Source organism: Schistocerca serialis, chromosome 2, assembly GCF_023864345.2.
Source record: "Schistocerca serialis cubense isolate TAMUIC-IGC-003099 chromosome 2, iqSchSeri2.2, whole genome shotgun sequence".
Lineage (NCBI taxonomy): Eukaryota > Metazoa > Arthropoda > Insecta > Orthoptera > Acrididae > Schistocerca > Schistocerca serialis.
The window spans coordinates 287,488,835-287,508,706 of record NC_064639.1 but is presented as its reverse complement, the minus strand read 5'-3'; the positions used below and the strand labels follow the sequence as shown (position 1 = coordinate 287,508,706).

At 40.9% G+C, this 19,872-nt stretch overlaps 1 protein-coding gene across 5 annotated transcripts in view; it reads left to right on the top strand.

Annotated features, from left to right (window-relative positions):
• LOC126457056 (microsomal triacylglycerol transfer protein) overlaps nucleotides 1-19,872 on the top strand; it is a 220,485-nt gene that overhangs the window by 165,760 nt on the left and 34,853 nt on the right. For all 5 annotated transcript variants that reach the window (XM_050093049.1, XM_050093047.1, XM_050093048.1 and 2 more), the window contains one exon: nucleotides 7,144-7,304. In XM_050093049.1, the coding sequence (XP_049949006.1) occupies nucleotides 7,144-7,304 (161 nt within the window). The remainder of the gene's footprint in view (nucleotides 1-7,143; nucleotides 7,305-19,872) is intronic.

The following is a 19,872-nucleotide window of genomic DNA, read 5'->3' as shown; positions in this document are numbered from 1 at the left end:
ACGCTTCTGTCTGCACTGTATTTTGTTGTAAATGCAATTTAAGTTTCATTTTGGTGCTTTTCTTTTGTTTATGTTTCATTGCTGCAGTAGTAGTCTGCAGTAGTGGGCGAAAGTAGAATTCTTTGTTAGATTAACAGTTCTTGACAATCAAAATTACAAAAATTTAGCTGAAAATTAAAACAATGAAAAATTCCCAGAATACTAAAATATTCCCAGGTTTTTCTTGGTTTTTTTTTCTGGATGAAAAAATTTACAAGTTTTTCCAGGATTTCCTTGTTGTCCTGGAGTGTATACACCCTATGTAATGTTGTTTGTGGCCAATGATAAAAACGTAATTAATATTGCAGAACACAATATAGTGAATACAGTTAATCCAAAACATTTAACCTCTGCACACTGTGAGACTGAAAGCCACCTGGTGATGTTGCAGGCATGTAACATGATAAGGAATGAATATAAGCATAACAGTGATGAATTGGGAATTATTCTGGTGAAGATAAGGGACACAAATGGAGAAATCACTGACATGAGCAACTTTGACAAAAGGAAGATCATGGCTTGGTTCCTGGGAAAGAGCATTTCAGAAATACCAAAGTTGGTTGGCTGTTCACATGCTACTGTCTTAAGCATCTAGGCGAAGAGGGTGAAGGGCATAGAAACCATGAGGAGGTAGCGAGGTGCTGGACTTCCACATCTCATCACAGAATGTGGAAGTCAGGGGTTTGGCAAGTCTGAACAGGAAGATATGCGGTGGTCTGTGCCAGTTCTAATAGCGAGGTGCAAGGCTGAAGAAGTGTTGTGGAGCACATGATTTAATGCACATTGTTGAACATGTGGCTCTACAGCAGATGACATAGTCAGTTATTATTGCAAAGGGCACAGGATCATTGAGATTGGACTGCAGATCAATGAAAATGTGTCACCTAGTTACTATCATGTGGACAAACGGCTCACTTGGGCTACCATGGGACTTCTACTACTATTTGAAGGCACTTTCATAACTGTGGGCTACGCGAACAGTATGGCGAATTACCTGCATCCAAACATGCTTGCTGTCTTCCCCAAAGGGTCTGGTATCTTACAGCAGGATAACTGTCACAAGGACAGAAGGCTACAGTGATTTAAATGGCATGGAAGTGAACTCACATCTGTCTTGGCCATGTAACTGACACCACGAGTAAACTGTAAGGAAAAGTACAGTACATTCTACATGACAAATTAACCTCAAGAAACTTTTTTCTCCTCTCCCTGCTGGGGTTTCATCATGTACACAGTCTAGTCACATTAATGTGACCACCACCTGTGTTCTATATCAACATGCTGATGGCTGGTGGCAGCTCTAGCAGAGGAGAGTATATACGAGGTGGAATCCAAAATTTTCGGGACTGACTGGTGCTGCCATCTGGAAAATAGTAGTAGTAGATATTTGCACCACTACGTGGCAAGAGCTGCACATCTGATGAGCCAGTGTGCGGAGTGGCATTCAGCTGGGAGGACGTGTTGTGTGTCCACAGTGATTTCCGTAATACTCTGTGTTTGGTGTGTGATGATTTTACAATGGAGCCACAAACAGAACAGCATGTGTGTATCAAATTCTGTGCAAATCTTGGGAAAAGTGCTACAGAGACCCTTGCATTGATTCAACTGGATTTACAGTTATGACCCAGAGACAAAGCAACAATCGTCCCAGTGGAAGAACCCGGGTTCTCCAAGACAAAAAAAGTGGAGCCAGTGAAGAGCAAAGTGAAGAGCATGATCATCATTTTCTTTGAAACCAAGGGAATTGTGCACAAAGAATTCGTCCCACCCAACCAAACATTGAATTCCGCTTACTCCTTTGACATTTTGCAACGGTTCCATAAAAAGGTGATGTGACGACGGCCCAAACTTTGGTGTCAAGGAAACTGGCTGCCGCATCATGACAACGTGCCCTGCCACATGTCCTTGCTCACTAGGACCTTTTTGGCAAAAAACAATATGGCGATTGTACCCTACCCACCGTACTCGCCAGATTTCGCACTTTGCGACTTCACGCTATTCCCAAAACTGAAACTTAAGTTGAAAGGCCATCGGTTCGACACTCTAGAGAGGATTCAAGAAGCATTGCTGGCGGTGATAAATGCCCTCAAAGAACAGGATGTCCAGAAAACATTTGACCAGTGGCAGAAGAGCTGGGACTGGTGTGTATGAGTGGATGGGAACTACTTCAAGGGTGATGGTGACCATTAATCCAAAGCTAAGGTTTTCAACAGAGGTCAGCACCAGTCCCAAAAATTTTGGATAGTACCTCATATAGTGGGTTCAGGGAACACACAAAACAATTCAGTTATTGTCATAATGCAGAAATGGAGTGATTTATATGATGTCCAAAAGGGCATAATTACTGGCTTTACCACCGAGGGTGGAAGAATTTCCAAATTGGCTAAATCTGTAAACTGCTCGTGTACCATTGTGGTTAAAGTATACAGTGCATGGCAAAATGACACTATCCAAAACTGGCAACAATGCACCTGTGGTGTACCAGGGCCATAGATGACAGGGTTGAATTACAGGTGCAGAGATGTTTATGGATGAATAAACATGCAACTGTTGAGTAACTGACTGGCCAGATGAATAAAGGGGCTACGAGTAGTGTCTGCTCAATAAGAATTCAGCGAACATTGCTGCTGCTGACTGCTATTCATTGGTGACAAAGGTTTGAATTTGCATGCCATTACTGCAACTGATCATCCACTGAGTGGCGACCAGTGGCCTTTTCAGATGAATCATGTTTTATGCTTCATCACTGGGAAATGTCTGAAAGCAAACACCCAGCAACAATCATTGGAAGGGTCCAGGCTAGAGGAGGGAGCATTATGGTCTGTGAAATGTTTTCATGACATTCTCTGGGTGACCTTGTCATTCCTGGAAGCTACAGCAGATCAACACATGTATGCACCTATCTTTGGGGACTGTGTCCATCCCTACATACAGTTTGTCTCTCTTTGGCAGCGTGGCACCTACCAGCAGCACAGTGCAACATGTACACAGCTTACAGTGTATGTCCATGGTTCAAAGAGTATGAGGATGAGTTTTCTGTACTCCTCTGGCCACCAAACTCACCACCTTTAAACTCAATCAAAAATCTGTGGGACCACTTTGATCAGGCCATTCTTACCATAGATCTGCAATGCAAAAGAGGGCTATTCAGGCTTTTAACTGGTGGTCACACTAATGTTCCACAAAATGTGAGAGATTTTTAGTTAATTTACTTTGGCACATTCCTGTGGTAAACAGTAATTTACAGGCTGATGCCAATAATTTGCCTTCAGAACATCTTGTATGGTTAAAAATAATTTCGTTGTTATTAAACTTGTGCAAAACATAGTAAATGCAATCCCATTCTAATTACAGAGCTCCTCAGGAGACCATTATTGTACATGAGTCTGTGGATATGTTTTAGGCCTCTCACCAGAATATTTTCTTCATCAGCAAACATCTTCGTTTTCAAAGTCCTCCAATGTCTTTGGTAAATCATTTTTATTGCAGCTTATGGGCACCCAGTAAATAATTTATTCAGATCAAGAACAAAATATTAAATAGTGCAAGGTACCATACACTGACAAGCCAAAACATTATGATCACTGCCCACCACAATGTTGGATGCTGTCTTGTGGCATTGTGAGCACGCGATGCAGTAATAAAAGTAAGTAAATGGAGCAGACACAGATGGAGGATCACCCTAGCAAACATATGGGCTGCAAATGGGGAAAAGCACTGAGATAAGTGACTTTGACAGAGGGTAGATTGTTGCTACACAGAGCCTGTGAATGAGTATATCAAGAACAGCTAAGCTGGTTGAATGTTCATTTTCTACTGTCGTGTGCATCTACAGAAAGAAGTAAGACAGTGAAACTACTACTAGGTGCTAAATGGTTGGACATCCATGCCTTCACAGAATGTTGGGTTTGGAGGCTAGTCTGCAATGTAAAGTAGAATAGATGGTAATCTGTGACATCTCTGCTGAAAGAGCAAAATGCTGGTGTATGCACAAGTGGTTTGGAGCACACTGTTCATTGTATATTGTTGATTATGGAGCTCCGCAGCAGACCTCCCCTATGTGTTCACATGTCGACCCAACATCATTATCAATTACGACTGCAATGGGCATGGGACTATCAGGATTTGACCGTCAATCAATGGAAATGTGTTGTCTCTTACGGTGAATCACATTTTTGCTACACTACATCACTGGTCATCTCTACAAATCCCATAATAGAGGTGAATGGTGGCTCGAAAAGTGCAGCATGATGTATGGAGGCTGGTGGGAACAATATTATGCTGTGCTTGCGTGCGACCTGTGGTAGCAGTCAAAGGCAAACTGACAGCTGTGAACCACCTGCACCCCTTTATGCTTGATGTCTCCCTAACAGCAATGTCATCTTTCAGTGGTATAACTGTCCATATCTTGAAGCCAGAACCATGGTGCAGTGGTTTGAGGAGCATTATGGTGAACTCATGTTGATGTCTCGGTGACCAAATTTGCCCGATATAAATCCTATGGAACCCATCTAGGTGATTATCGGGGCCATCAACATGTACGCATATCAGGGGCCCTATTATCTGCATGACCTGTGAATAAAAATCTAATGTCATATACCTCCACAAATCCACCAGCAAACTGTTGGATCTCTGATATGCAGAATCAGTGATGTATTTTGTTCCAAACATGGACAAGCAAGCTATTAGGCAGGTGGTCGTAGTGTTGTGGTGTATTTAATTTTCTCCACTTACTATTAAATTTTTGCCTGTTCTATCATTAGCTAATGTGGCATTATTTTCTGTTGTTAAGATAAAAAGATAAAAGACTACTCATGCGGGAGGATGCATTTAATGCCATAAAGTTTTAGTTTCCCCAGAAGAATTTTGTGATATAAGCAAAGGCCTTTGTGGAGTCACAGACAGATATAGCAGGGTAACTTTCTTGCTTGATTCTGTCAGAACGGAGTTTGTAATATGACATATTGCATTCTCTGTAGAGAATCCTTTGCAGTAGTGATATGGATCTATCATTAAAACATTGTCAAAATATTGCAGTTTCACTTAAAATGTGAAGAGTTCTTCAAAACATTTCCCAAAATTTGCTAAGGGAAATGAATGTTAGTTACTGGCAGGCTACTTTCACCTTGATAAATCCCATTTTATGAAGTGAGTGGTATGTATATATTCCAATTAATAAAACATTACAACAACAATCAAATTAAGGACATATCTGCACGTACATCAACATCTACATTTACATCTAAACTCTGCCAACCACTGTGAAGTGTACAGCAAAGGATACTTCCCATTGTACCATGTGGTTGGATTTCTTCCCATTCCATTTAAGGTATGGAGTGTGGTTAGAATGAGTATTCCAGTGCCTTTGTGAGTGCTGTAATCAGTCTAATATTGTTAATACAGTTCACATTGGAACAATGCATATCGAGCTGCAGTATATTCCTCACTAAATAATGCATCTTGAAGTGTTGAAAGCAGGCTTTCTCGGAATAGTTGAAGGCTGTCCTCAAGCATCCACCAGTTCTGATTTTTTAGAATTTCCATGATGCACCCATGGCTCAAAGAAACTACTGTTCATTCATTCTATCCCTGTTTGAAAACATACATTATCCCTTTTAGTCCTTTCTGATGTGGTTACCACACACTTGAGCGATATTCTAGGTGCACAAGTGATTTTTAAGTAGTCTCCTTTGCAGACTGACTACATTCTCCCAGTATCCTGCCTATTAATTTGAAGTTAGTTTTAGTCACATGAGGGATATCAGTCATTCATGTCTGATCTCTGAAGTTATTTTTTTTCCTTTCCATTTTTCCATTCCCATGCTTTTTATGGTATTTTACTTGGAGAAGATATTTGAAAATGCCCATTATTCTGGTTTGCAAATTGCAGTTTTTCTGTTTAAAATTGTCAAGATTTATTTTTGTTTTCAGTTGCCATTATGTTTTGCTGTGTTTCATGAACATTATTAGTCAAAACTTGAGCATTTTAAGTATGATCAGAATCTATCTTACATAACCCAAAATAAGTGAAATAAAAGGAAACTAGTTCCTTTCTGCAGTCATTTAAAAATTTTACACTGCTGTGTCCCTGCCAGGTATGGTACAGCAACAGCATCGGAGGATGCCGCATAACAGGCTGTCTCAGTGTGGTAACACGAACAGTGTGGTCAGTCACTTCATACCAGGGACTATTTTATGCTTGCCTTCACTGGAAGTGAAAGCTTAGTATATATTGCTGTGCCTCACTGCAATAAATGATTATTGTTTCTCATGTGTTGTCTAATGATTTTGTTGTAGAGATATTGTCCAGCGAAGAGTTCGTAGCAAGCGTACAAGCAGCCCACTTCCATTTAACTGTGGTTAAATGTGGCAGGAGGTTTGCTTCCTGCTACCTATTGTTGGGCTCCTTGGGTGAACAAAACATACACAAATTCAGTATTTATTCTATAAACTACTTTCTGAATAAGGGGGAAAAGTAATGAATTTGCAGCCAATCGATCTCCTCATACCTTTATTTAATATTTCAGTCACCTAAAAATTTTTCACCAATAACCACTGAACATAACAGATTTAAATGTGAAGATCAATCCTATAGTTTTTAAACTGAAAACTTTAAAGTCCTAGATATTGCATGTATATTGTTACTGATCACTTTATTTCATGTATAGATGGTATTGTTTTATTACTAGTTACAGTCTATAAACAAGAGCATCTTGAGATACTAACAATGCTAATGCAACATTTGAAATCTTCAAAGTTCTGTGCAGCACTATTACAGTGTAATTTAGATGTGCTACACAATTTTTTGCATGATATGGATGTCATGCACAGCTTTGAATCTTTAATATCTCGCTAACAGTGCAATTAATATTTGAAGATGCTCAAGTTTAATGGATGAAACTAGTACCACAGCAAATAATACATAATCTGTGGCAGTTTATATGCATATTAATTTCTTACGGCCGCTGTGTCCTGTGAATGTAATGCCTACAATTACTAAATTTATCACTGAAATATATGTTTTGTCAGCAAACTCAAAATAATGACATGTTATTTCGATTTTGCATGTCCTCATAATTTTTAATACCTTCATTTGTTTGCTAGCTTCATACAGTGTTAAAGGAAAATAAGAAATTTCTGAAGAAGGATAACCTTGGCACAGTTCGTTCAGCCACTGCTTTCCTCAAGCTGCTAATGGTAGTAAGGGAATCAAAGAAAGAAGACCTCTACAAAATATTAAAATACACAAAGAATGAAGAAACAGTGTGAGTGTTAACATACCATTTTTTACCTTGATACTATACAGTTGATTTCAAAAGCAAATATTTACTTTGCCGTATAGTTGTCTGGCTTTTATCATTTTCTGGGTTGTCATAATAATTAGTGGTCATTGAGAAATTTATTACTATAGCTTTGTAAGCGATAGAGTTTTGTGTGCTTTCGTATTTATTTTGAGTAAAACATGTGCAGTAAAGAGGACAAAGTTATGACATGACAATTCCTCAGGTTAAACCAGAACTCTGGCAGCATTTAGGGAGTTGTCAGGGATATTTACTAAGTATTTTGGAGTTGGGGACCTGTGGTCTCCAGTCGTTCATCACAAAGTAGTTACATTTCTTTGGATTTCTCATCTCCATTTCTCTTTGTATCTGTATTGCACTGAAAGTATGTGCACAACAGTCCAGATATCAACAGTATGCAATATGTTTCTTGTATGGAAACAAGCTTGTTTCTTTCACTGCCAGTATTTACTATTGACAACAGTAATATCTCAATTTATCTTCATCCTCAAGCTTGCATTCAGTACCACTGGATTCTGTCTTGAATTACTCTTCCTGGCAGTGATAGTTGTCCATTAAGTGATTCAGAGCAGCAGGATATGTTTATTGATTAAGAAATGGCAGATATGCACCTCCTTTATGGGATCCTTCCACGTCACAAGGATTACACGATACACACATTTTTACTGTTTTGAAGGTATTGTCAGAGAAACAAAGATAACTGGGGTAACAAAAAAAAAAAATCATAGTTATATCATTATTACTCTCTAATAAACCATCGGAGACCACAAATCCATATACCAAAAACACATAATTTCCTGGAATAAGCTTCATAATTTTTTCAATGGAATTAAAGTTTATCCTGTACAGATGATGGATGACCTTAATATATTGAACAATGACTTGGGATTACACACCTTTTGAGAATCATGGCAAGTCTGCTTTTGAAGTGCAATTGCCACAGGTATTTCACATACTGTTGTCATAGATTTTGTCTTCATGGATTTTCCCGCTATTGATTCCTCAGGAATCCTATCTTAAGAACATATTGTTTGAAACTCTCTAGTTAGAGAGACATTTCTGATAAAGCACTGTTTCCATTCTGCAAAAGAATTTCTGAATATGTAACATGAATGTTACTTTAAACAATCAGATCGTAAAAATAGCTACCTAATTTTAAGTTGCCTACTATTTTGCTGATACTATGTACCCTTACACAATTACAGCTACAGTTAGATTCCAAGAATATCCCCCTACTTACTTTTACTTCCATTCTACTCACACAAAATACCACTTTATTCGCATTTGGTTCTGTACAATATCAGTTGTACAATTTGTATTGTATGATAAAACTGCATCAGTAAAAAATCAATCAAATATAACTGGTACAGAAACCAGATTGCAGTTATGAGTCATAGGACATCAACAGAAAGCAGTAGTTGAGAAGGGAGTGAAAGAGGATTGTAGCATTTCATTAATGTTATTCAACTGCACATTAAGTGTGTGGTAAAGGTCGCTGTTATAACCTGTAATCACTAATAAATTGCGTGGATATACAAAAGTAGAAACACTAGCGGGTTACATGTTACTAACTCCGTATCTGTCATTCGACTCCGTCCGTGACATGCGGCCGGCGCCGTTCATAGCCAGGTGGCGCTCCCGCGCTCGGCCGGGCTGCGGAGCGCCTCTATCGTCGTGTTCGCATACTAACGTAGCGGCACTTTTGAATGTCGTGGCACTGTCACAACACTTTTCCCCCCTCGAAAAAAAAACACTCACTTCCTTGGAGACACGGACAGTGCGGAGACATCCATTGCCTCTTGGGAGGCCCCGAGAAGATCCCGCGGAGAAACACGAGAGTATGGTTGAAAATGTCCAGGACGGAAGCTTGCGCATGGAACGTGCCTCCTGGACGAGATGATGGGTGAAAACTCCGGAGCAGCATCCATAGGTGTCGTGGACCTGGGGGTGTGCTCCAGCGAGATGGGTCCCGGAGAAGGCGGCGTCGCGACTGGGGCCGGTTCCGGCGTACTCGGAAGCGGTAGCAACGGCGGCGGCAGCAACACGCCCGGAAGATCGGCAGCAGCGACAGGACTGGCTTCTCGGGCTGGTGGAGACGAAAGAAGGGGCGGTGGTACCGGCGTGGCCACCACTCGTGGGCGCATCTGGTCGTAATGGCGAACAACCATGCCGTCGTCCATACGTATTTCACAAAGCCGGCGGCCACGAAGAGCCTGGACCACCCCTGGAATCCATTTAGGGCGAGATCCATACCCCCGTGCCCACATGTCGGCGCCCACCGGGTATTTTCCCGCACTAGGGGACACAGTACAAGGCCTGACAGGGTGAAGCAGGTGCAGTAGAGTGCGCGGTTGGCGGCCATGCAAGAGTTCAGCAGGGCTGCGATCACCCAGAGGCGTGAAGCGATAAGAACTCAGAAATTGCAACAGAGCGTCATCTGTGGAAAAATCACTAAGGAATTTTTTCATTTGGCTTTTGAAAGTGCGGACAAGGCGCTCGACCTCCCCATTTGATTGCAGATGGAAGGGCGGTGCTGCAACATGATGAATCCCTTGTCCAGTACAAAAATCACGGAAGGCCTGCGAAGAGAACTGAGGGCCATTGTCCGTGACAATCGTGGATGGAAGACCTTCTAGCGCAAAGATTTTGGACAAAGCCAGCGTCGTCGCTGCAGTGGTGGGCGACGGACATCGAACAACAAACGGAAACTTCGAGAAGGCGTCAATCAACAGTAGCCAATGAGTGCCGAGGAAGGGGCCGGCAAAGTCAGCGTGCACCCGTTCCCACGGCTTCGCCAGATCAGGCCAGGGAGAGGGCAGAGTACGAGGCGCAGCCAGTTGTTGAACACACTGATCACACGCAGCGACCATGTGGGCGATGTCCGAATCAATACCGGGCCAATAAACATGCCTGCGGGCCAGGGACTTAGTCCGAGAAATCCCCCAATGGCCCTCATGCAATAGTTTGAGAACATCTTTGCGAAGAGAGGCGGGCACCACAACCCGTTGAGATGCACCATCCGTGGCCAGAAGAACAACACCCTCACGAACAGACAGACGAAGGCGCAAGGCATGGTAGTTGCGAAGGGGATCCGATGCCCGGCCCTTGGTCCTGTCCGGCCAACCCCGCTGAGCAAAACCGATCACCTGACGCAGGACCGGGTCCCGCGCCGTAGCCGACGCGACCTGCGAACCTGTAAGTGGAAAACCCTCGACTGCACGACGTTCTTCCTCATCAATGTGGAAACAGTGTACTTCATCTCGATCGAAAACCGGGTCGGGGCCCATCGGCAAACGCGACAACGCGTCAGCGTTGGCGTGCTGGGCCGTGGGGCGATAGTGAATCTCATAGTGAAAACGAGACAAGTATAAGGCCCAACGTTGCAGGCGGTGAGCTGCCTTATCCGGAAGCGACGCCGAGGGGCTGAACAGAGAGACCAGCGGCTTGTGGTCGGTGATGAGGTGAAACTTAGAACCATACAAAAAAACGCTGAACTTTTTGAGAGCATAAATGATAGCGAGCACCTCCTTTTCTATTTGAGAGTAACGCCGTTGGGCATCGTTGAGGGTCTTGGAAGCATAGGCGATGGGTCGTTCCGACCCATCCTCATACCGATGAGCGAGAACAGCCCCTAGGCCATACTGTGACGCGTCAGTCGCCAGAACCAAGTGCTGACCCGGACGGAATGTGACAAGACAAGGCGCCGACTGCAAATGAGCCTTCAGGCGGACAAAAGCCTGCTCACACTCGGCGGACCAACAGAAAGGAACGTTTTTGCGTAACAGCTGATGCAGAGGATGAGCCACCGCCACCGCGGAGGGAATGAATTTGTGATAATAAGCAACCTTGCCTAGAAACGCCTGAAGTTCTTTGATCGTAGACGGCTGGGGTAGAGCGGTAATGGCCGCAACATGCTGTTGTAGAGGACGTATACCCTCACGGGACAAGTGGAAACCAAGATACACAATGGAGGGTTGGAAGAACTGTGACTTGTCCAGATTGCACTTCAACCCAGCTGAATGCAGAACCCGAAACAGGGAACGCAAATTGCGAAGGTGCTCCTCAGTGGAGGCCCCCGTGACAACAATGTCATCCAGGTAGTTGATGCAGCCGGGAACGGAAGCCGTGAGCTGTTCCAAAAACCGCTGAAAAATGGCCGGCGCGCTAGCGACGCCAAATGGTAACCGCTGGTACTGATACAACCCACAAGGAGTGTTGATGACGAGAAATTCCTTGGAAGATGCATCCAACGGCAACTGATGGTACACCTCCGATAAGTCAAGTTTGGAAAAGAACTGGCCCCCAGCGAGCTTGGTAAATAACTCCTCAGGACGGGGAAGAGGATAAGTGTCAATGAGGCTTTGAGCGTTGACAGTGGCTTTAAAATCACCACACAATCGCAGACTCCCGTTTGGTTTAGAAACCACCACGATGGGCGATGCCCATTCGCTGGAGGTAACAGGAAGGAAAATCCCCGAAGCTGTTAACCTGTCTATCTCAGCTTCGACAGGTGCACGCAATGCCATCGGAATAGGGCGTGCCCGGAAAAACTTAGGGCAAGCCGTAGGTTTAAGAGTAATGTGGGCTTCAAAATCCTTGGCACGACCCAGACCAACAGAGAACACGGACGAGAATTCAGAACACAAGCCATCCAGCTGTTGATATGGAATGTCCTCAGATATGAGGTGCACATCATCAATGGAGAACCCGAACAACTGGAAAGCATCATAACCGAACAGGTTTTCAGTGCCCGCATGATCCACCACATAAAACGTGAGGGGCCTAACAACAGACTTGTAGGCACTGGAAGCATCAAACTGGCCAACGATAGGAATTTTCTGCTTATTATACGTTCGTAGATTTCGTGTAATGGGAGACAAGGGAGGGGAGCCCAACGTTTTGGACACGCGGCTCTGTCATGCTGTACGAAACAACGTGGACAAGAAGGAAGGGCAGAACGAACCTGCTTCTGTGGTTGCTGTTTTCGCTGCGAGCGTGGCGGCCCAACGCGACATTGTTGACGCGAGTGCACCGCCGCCACATCGTCGTTTCCATGTGAAACAGGCAAATTGTCCACGTCGAAAGTGGTTTGTACAGCGCCTACATCACACCACGCGTCTATTTGCGCACCAGCAGCGTGAGACACTTCAAACGATTGAGCGATGCTGAGAACTTCTGACAACGACGGGTTTGGCAATTGTAAGGCACGTTGCCGAACTTCTTTATCAGGAGCAAGCCGTAAAATAGCGTCCCTAACCACTGAATCAGCGTAAGACTCATGATGAGTGTCCGTGAAAAACTGACATTTCTGACTCAGACCGTGTAGTTTCGCCGCCCAAGCCCGGTAAGATTGATGGGGCTGTTTACGACACCGGTAGAACGCCATGCGGGCGGCAACGACATGGGTGTTTTTTCGGTAATAGTTAGACAATAAGTCACACATTTCTTGGAAGGACAGAGAGGCAGGTTCCCGCAGTGGGGCTAACTGAGATAGCAGCTGATAGATCCGTGGGGAAATCCAAGAGAGAAATAATGACTTACACATAGGAGCGTCGACAACGCCGAAAGCCAAGAAGTGTTGCCGCAAACGCTTCTCATAATCCTCCCAGTCTTCAGCGGCCTCGTCATAAGGAGGGAACGGAGGCAGAGAAGAGGAAGACAGACGATGAGTAAGCGACGTCGACAACGCCTGAATAGCAGCCGTCAGCTGTGTTTGTTGTTCAATGAGCGCTTGCATAAGCTGTTCCATGTCTGCCCCGACACGAACACACAATTCCACAACACAGGAAAAAAATATCCGACCTCGTCGCCAAAAAGTGTTATAACCTGTAATCACTAATAAATTGCGTGGATATACAAAAGTAGAAACACTAGCGGGTTACATGTTACTAACTGCGTATCTGTCATTCGACTGCCGTGCCGTGACATGCGGCCGGCGCCGTTCATAGCCAGGTGGCGTTCCCGCGCTCGGCCGAGCTGCGGAACGCCTCTATCGCCGTGTTCGCGTACTAACGTAGCGGCACTTTTGAATGTCGTGGCACTGTCACAACAGTCGCCAAGGAAAATTTGGAACTAAAATTAAAAATCGTGGAAAACAAATAAAAACTTGGAAGTTTGCAAAGGACTAAGTCAATCAGCTGAATGGAATAGTCAGTGTTGAAAGTATGTTTTGGTGAGTATAACAAGAGTGATGGAATGTAGTAGTCTTAAATATGATGATGATGATGATGATGATGATGAGGAAGAGGAGGAGGAGGAGGAGGAGGAGGAATTAGATCAGGAAATGAGGCATTAAAAGTAGCACATGAATTTTGTTATTTGGATAGCAAAATAACTAATGGCAGAAGTAGAGAACATAAATTGCTGACTAGCAATAGCAAATAAAAGTACTTCTGAAAAAGAGAAATGGTTTTAAAATGTAATATAAATTTAAGTTTTCAAAACTCTTTTCTGAAGACACATGTCTGAAGTGTAGCATACATGAAAGTAAAATGTGGATCATAACCAATACATACAAGAAGCATATATAAAGTAATCTTGAAGTAATTTCCATAATCATGAATATGAGTAGTTTAGCACTAGTCATAATTTGTTGTTAGTTTACTTTAAAGACGTAGCCAACAGTGGTCGCTTCTGCTTGTTCATGTATAACCCAACTCATATATCACTTGAAGGCTTTTCATCATGACGGGATCAACCACATAGAAAGATTTTTACGATACAACTTGACTAAAAGAAGTGACTGATTTATACAACACATCCTGATGGAATGAGGTAGAGTTAATTTGATAACAGAGGAAAGTGTAGTGGATGAAAATTTAATAGAGGGAGACCAACACTTGACTGCAATATGTAGGTGTAAGTGGATGTAGATTATGGTAATTATGCATAGACAAAAATATTTGGAAAGGATAGACTTGTGTGGGGAGCTGCACCAAACAAGCCTGTGGACTGAAGGCCAGAACAACAGCAAAATGATAGTGAAAAAAGGTGTAAAAGCTACACTGAGAAGAAAAGGACACATGTATATAATTGATGAAGTTACAGGTGTAAGTCCTGATGGATCATCTGAAGAAGATATACATTTTATTTACTTGACAACAATCCAATAACTGCCATGAAGGACAAGACTAATCGTTAAACCAAGCAGAAACTTGCAGAAGCTAAGTCTTGGAATAATCTTCTGCTTGGTTCTAGGTTTAAGGTATAGAAAATTGGGATTGTTGCAGAAGAGAGAAAAAAAAAATCTGTGTGCTGTGCAATATATGTAGCATGGCAGAGAATGGACATAAATACTCACAGGAGTACTGATTCTTTTGGCTGTCACTTTTCTCCCATTTTTGTGAGTACAAAGATTAAAAATGAAGTTAAAGAAGGGTTTGACACACTGAATAAAGCCACAACTCAATTTGTTTGGAGAAGGAAATTTCAATAAGTTCAGTACCGAGAAGAAGCTATGAGTTGCTAGAATTTGCCAGTTCAGGCAGAGGGTAGGTTTAAAGGTTTATATGGCTAATAAACCAAATAGATATGACAAGTATGTTGGCATGACCACGTTCCACCTCTACTATGTAAGTATTTATTTATAGACAAAACACTTTTTTTGCAATATTGGTATTTAATTTCCCAGATGAGATTCACCTTCTATATGAAAGAAATCTTCTGTGGAGGTCAGCTATATTTTTAGAATGAGATTTTCACTCTGCAGCAGAGAGAGCACTAATCTGCCAGGAAGTTTCAATTATATTTTTGCTTGTTCTGATGATTTCTGTTCATTCTCTCTGTGGTCACAGGTGAAAAGATATGAAAAAAAAACTGACATGAACTGATGCTGTCTTTCATGTAAAATGTGAAACATGTCAGGAAATTAACTATCAGTACTGCAGAAAGAAACTGGTTTTTTATAAACAAATATGCAAATAATACATTTAGAATGATGAGGTGCTGCAACATATAAGTTCAGTTAGTATTGTGATTCATTTGGTAGCTTGCAAGCAGTGTGTCACAACAAAGACAATGGCAAAAAAATTAAGACCTGTAGCTGTTGTCAGACACAGTTGACACACCTTTATGACTAGCATCTGCCATGGTGGACTCTGGACCACTACATACTGAAGTGGTGGAGAAAACTTGCTTTTTTTTAAATTACATTATAGTGGCAATATCAAATACATGCATCATGCACAACATAATCACAAAGAGGACACAACCTACAACAATGTACATACTTGGCATTTGCTGGAGAATCAACAGAGGGCTATCCTTCCCTGTGTTATTTCACAACTGCAGAAAGGAAGAGAAAAAGACAGGCACTATGAATTAAAAAGGGGGGGGCAGGAAGAAGAAATTTCTGATGGGGAAAGGTGTCGGAAATGGGGAAAGGTGTCAGAAACAACACATACTATGAATGTAGAGTATGTAAAGCAACTTGTGTATTGTTTGTTACTACTGCACTATGAACACTAATTTTCACTTTCATCTTGTGCTTTGTGTGTCGGCACATAAACTGGTTATAACTTTTTAAATAATTAGATCAAGTATTTACTTACATATTTAAATAAAGCAAGAAAAACAATTCTTTTGGTAAAACTATAAAATTATGGGAGAAAATTGCTCTCCAATACTGAACTTCAGGACAAATGTCAGTACTGCCAATACACACACACAAGACTACATACACTACCCTAGTTTGTGCAACAAATAGCTCCTTTCTCAGGGAGGAGAGAGGGGATAGACTGCGGAAGGTGAAAAAAGGAAGGGTACGTCATTAAGACCCCAGAATGAGAGGGAGCCACTTGTTGTGAGTCTGAATAACTTGCCCTTCCTTCTTAACCTTCCCTGTTTCAATCCCCCATTCTTCCCTGAGGAAGTAACTATTGGTTCCAAATGCTAGGGTAACATGTTTACTTTTATGTGTGTCTATCGACACGTGAAGGTAAGTACTGGAAAGCAATTCTGTACCATAATTTGAAATAAAAAAAAACTCTTTTACAGTTATTTTCTACAAGCAATAGTACTAAACTGAAGTTTCATCAGTATATCTGGTTTCAACAGTATCAATAGCAAGATTGATACAAAATCTCTTTAGATGTTTAAAATTCCACCAGATAAATATTAACAAGTGATAGCATAAAAAAATATCTTAGCCAAATCACATGTGGTGGCTATCACCCATGAGACTGGCAGCATAGGTGTTGAAGTAAATATAAGAGTTTTACGCAACAGAAACTCCAGGTTGGAATATGAACAATGTAATGAAAAGATAGATTGGTACTTACCATAAGGTGACACATTAAGCTGCAGATAGGAAAAACTAAAAGATACTTACAGAGTACCTTTTGGCCACAGTCTTAACCAGAGAAAGGTACATTCACTCACACAAGCAAGCACACCTCACTCACATACATGACTGCCAACTTCGGCAGCTTGGAGTGGAAGAGTATCAATGATTATGCAAAAAAAGTTAACAACAGGTCTACAGACTTTTTAAGATTTCAATGTACAGTATTTAATTACAGTTCTACCACTCACTGTAAATTAAGATCCTGAATAGAAGCATGTAAACACAGCCTAGCTAGGCTCTGTTTAAAATGTCATAACTATGAATTAGCTACAGTAAAACCCTCTTTTCAACAATTTGACGTGGGCCCAAATATTTTGTCCCTCAATAGGAATTTTTCTTAAATGGAGGTTTTGCCACAGTAAATGGAAGGGCTGATCCAGAATCACAATTGAACCACATTTGGGTGCTATAAATGATATTTAATTACAAAATTATGTATATCCTATGCTACAAATTTAAATGCAGTAAACATATAATTATTACACGTTTTACAGAACATATACTTTTTTTTTTTTTTAAATTATGAAGTCTTGTTTGTTTTGTCCTTCCAACATATTGTAACAAAAGAAGTTATCACTCCAGCTGGTTGATGTAAGTCGGAACTGATTCATCTCCATTAAAAGATGAAAAAAATCCTAATAGTACCAGTTCTCTGGAAAGCAACAATGAAACTTGATGCAGTGCCCTCCTTTTCTTCTTCTTCATCTTCATCACTGCCAGCTTCTGCCTGTTCTCCTTCATTCAAAAGCATTTCACCTGCATCAATTGCAAGTGTGGAAGTCAGGATGGCACATCACAACAAATAATACCCTAGAATGCTACATTTTCAGAAAGATCAGTTTTGTTACTCCATTATTCTTCATCAGCAACTGATGTACTACAGCTAGCCATCATGAAAAAAATGGAATACAATCTGCTGTGTTACAGAATTTCAGGCAGTAACAAACATAGGCATAGCCTGTACATTGCTGAGCCTCATCACTTCCTTTCTCTCAAACAATGAAATTGACTTCTATGTAACTGCCACTCTGTATTTTGCTGTAACAGAATGTATTATGCCCAGGTCCAGAGATTGCAGATGACTTGTACAGTTCAAAGGAAGGAATACAACACATTAACATTCTTCAGAAATTACTTTTGCTTGGGATTTACAGGGCCATAGATTAATCAAAAGTACAATTTACTTTCCTGCTGCACCCATCTTGGCATCTAAATGCCTGAAAAGTTGTATAGATTTCTGACACCTCCATGGGACTGCTGTTGTACTCGTAAACACAAAGAAGTATTTTTCATGTTCTAGGAACACCTGGGAATTAATAGTGGGGGGAAGGGAAGGGGGGGTACTTTTCAATTGTATCACTACTTACACATAATAGCAGTGTGTTCCTTTCTTTACTTTTGTTACCTCCATGTCATTTTTACACCTTAACAGAATATGATTTTGCAGGAAGTAAATTGTAAAAGATGCCAGATTCATGTGTGTTGAGAATATATCTGGGTTCATAACCTTGTATCAGTCATGTCAGTGTATTGTTCTTTCATTAGAGTATAATTTCTTTGACCAGTGCCTCACTTTTCGACTTACACTTTGTAACAAAAGATGATGATATTTTCAAATGATTCAACCAGCCATTCTAAGCACTGAAATTTTCGCTGTCAACCTTCGGAGTGATTTCTCATACAGTATGATTCTGCTTATAGGAACACTTCCAATTCGCAGTCCTCGTAACTACTTTAGAAGAATTTTTTCCACATCACTAAATATACAGATATGGATGTTCTTCCTTTTTGGATCCACAGGAATCATTATATAGCTTTGACATTTAAGAACGCTTCCTTATTTTTGAATACACCACATGCGTAGATGATGCTAAATTGTATTTCCTCAGCAGGTTGAAATGATTTTTGTTAAGACTGTCATTGACAGTGTAGATGAACATCAGCTTTTGGTGAACTTTACACTTTCTATGTTTGCAGGTCATAACTCCACAAAAGCAAAACTGATAAATTCAACACTTCAATAAACAAACAACTACACTTTTTGGGCTTCATAGTTTGTCGACTCTGTGATGGTAACATCACATGACGTGACATACGTTGCATGGAAATCAGTTTCCAATTCTTTCAGTGTATCTGCCAGTATCACTACAAAGGGAGTTGAATTACTGAGTATGATCTAGTTATGTATTGAATCAATTAACATTTAATGTGTCTCATGACAAAAAATACTACTTACGTGAAACAGAAAGAAATCAGAAACCCACTCAAATCTGTAAGGAATTAAATATAAACTGGACTCCAATTTGCAAAATGTTTCATGTTCATTTCTTAAAATTGGACTTTTCCTTAAACCGAGGTTCTTTAAAAGCATGGAGGAGAAACAGTGTTCTTATGGAAATTTCGGCGGAATCAATGGAAATAGGACTAATGGAAATATTCATTAAAAGTGGGATTTTCTAAAAAGTGGGTTCGTTAATTCTATATCTACTTCACTGTCATGATTTCTGTTTTAACACAAATCTACTTCCAGACTGGAGTGAGTAGTTAAGCCAATCTTTGTGGCTCTTTAGTTAGGTCATGTTAAATTACATTGTTTACATAACACTCACCAATAACATTAGAAAATGTACAATCATAATTAAAATGCTGTTCATAAATACATACACATTAACCAGAATGTCACAGCTGAGTGAGCTTACAATGTTCATATTATCACATTTAACATCAACATTCATCAAAGTACAGATTTAATTGAATTTATACTACAATATTTGTGCTCAGCTAAATAATGGTTTTAATCCAGTTTGAAATGATCCTCCCTAGTGTTTTTACTTCATTAGTAATCTGAAATGAAACTACCAAGGACTTTAAGAAGAATCTTATTCATTGTATTCTTCTTAATTAGTCACTATTTTCAGTGTTGATATGGTAAAAATTTCAGTTAATTTTTTGTTATGCTACTAATGATAGACATGTAAGTTTGGTATAAAATCAATATGATAATGATAATCCAGATACTTAGTTATAGTTAGTAACAGTTGTAATATACTTCAAATTTATCCATAGCTAGTGGAAGTGAGGCACAGTTGTAATTTAACAACTAATTTGGCTCAACCATACTCACAATGCTAATGACATTAAAATTCAATCATATTAAAACTGACTTATCACAGAAGAGCAGGCTGTCAT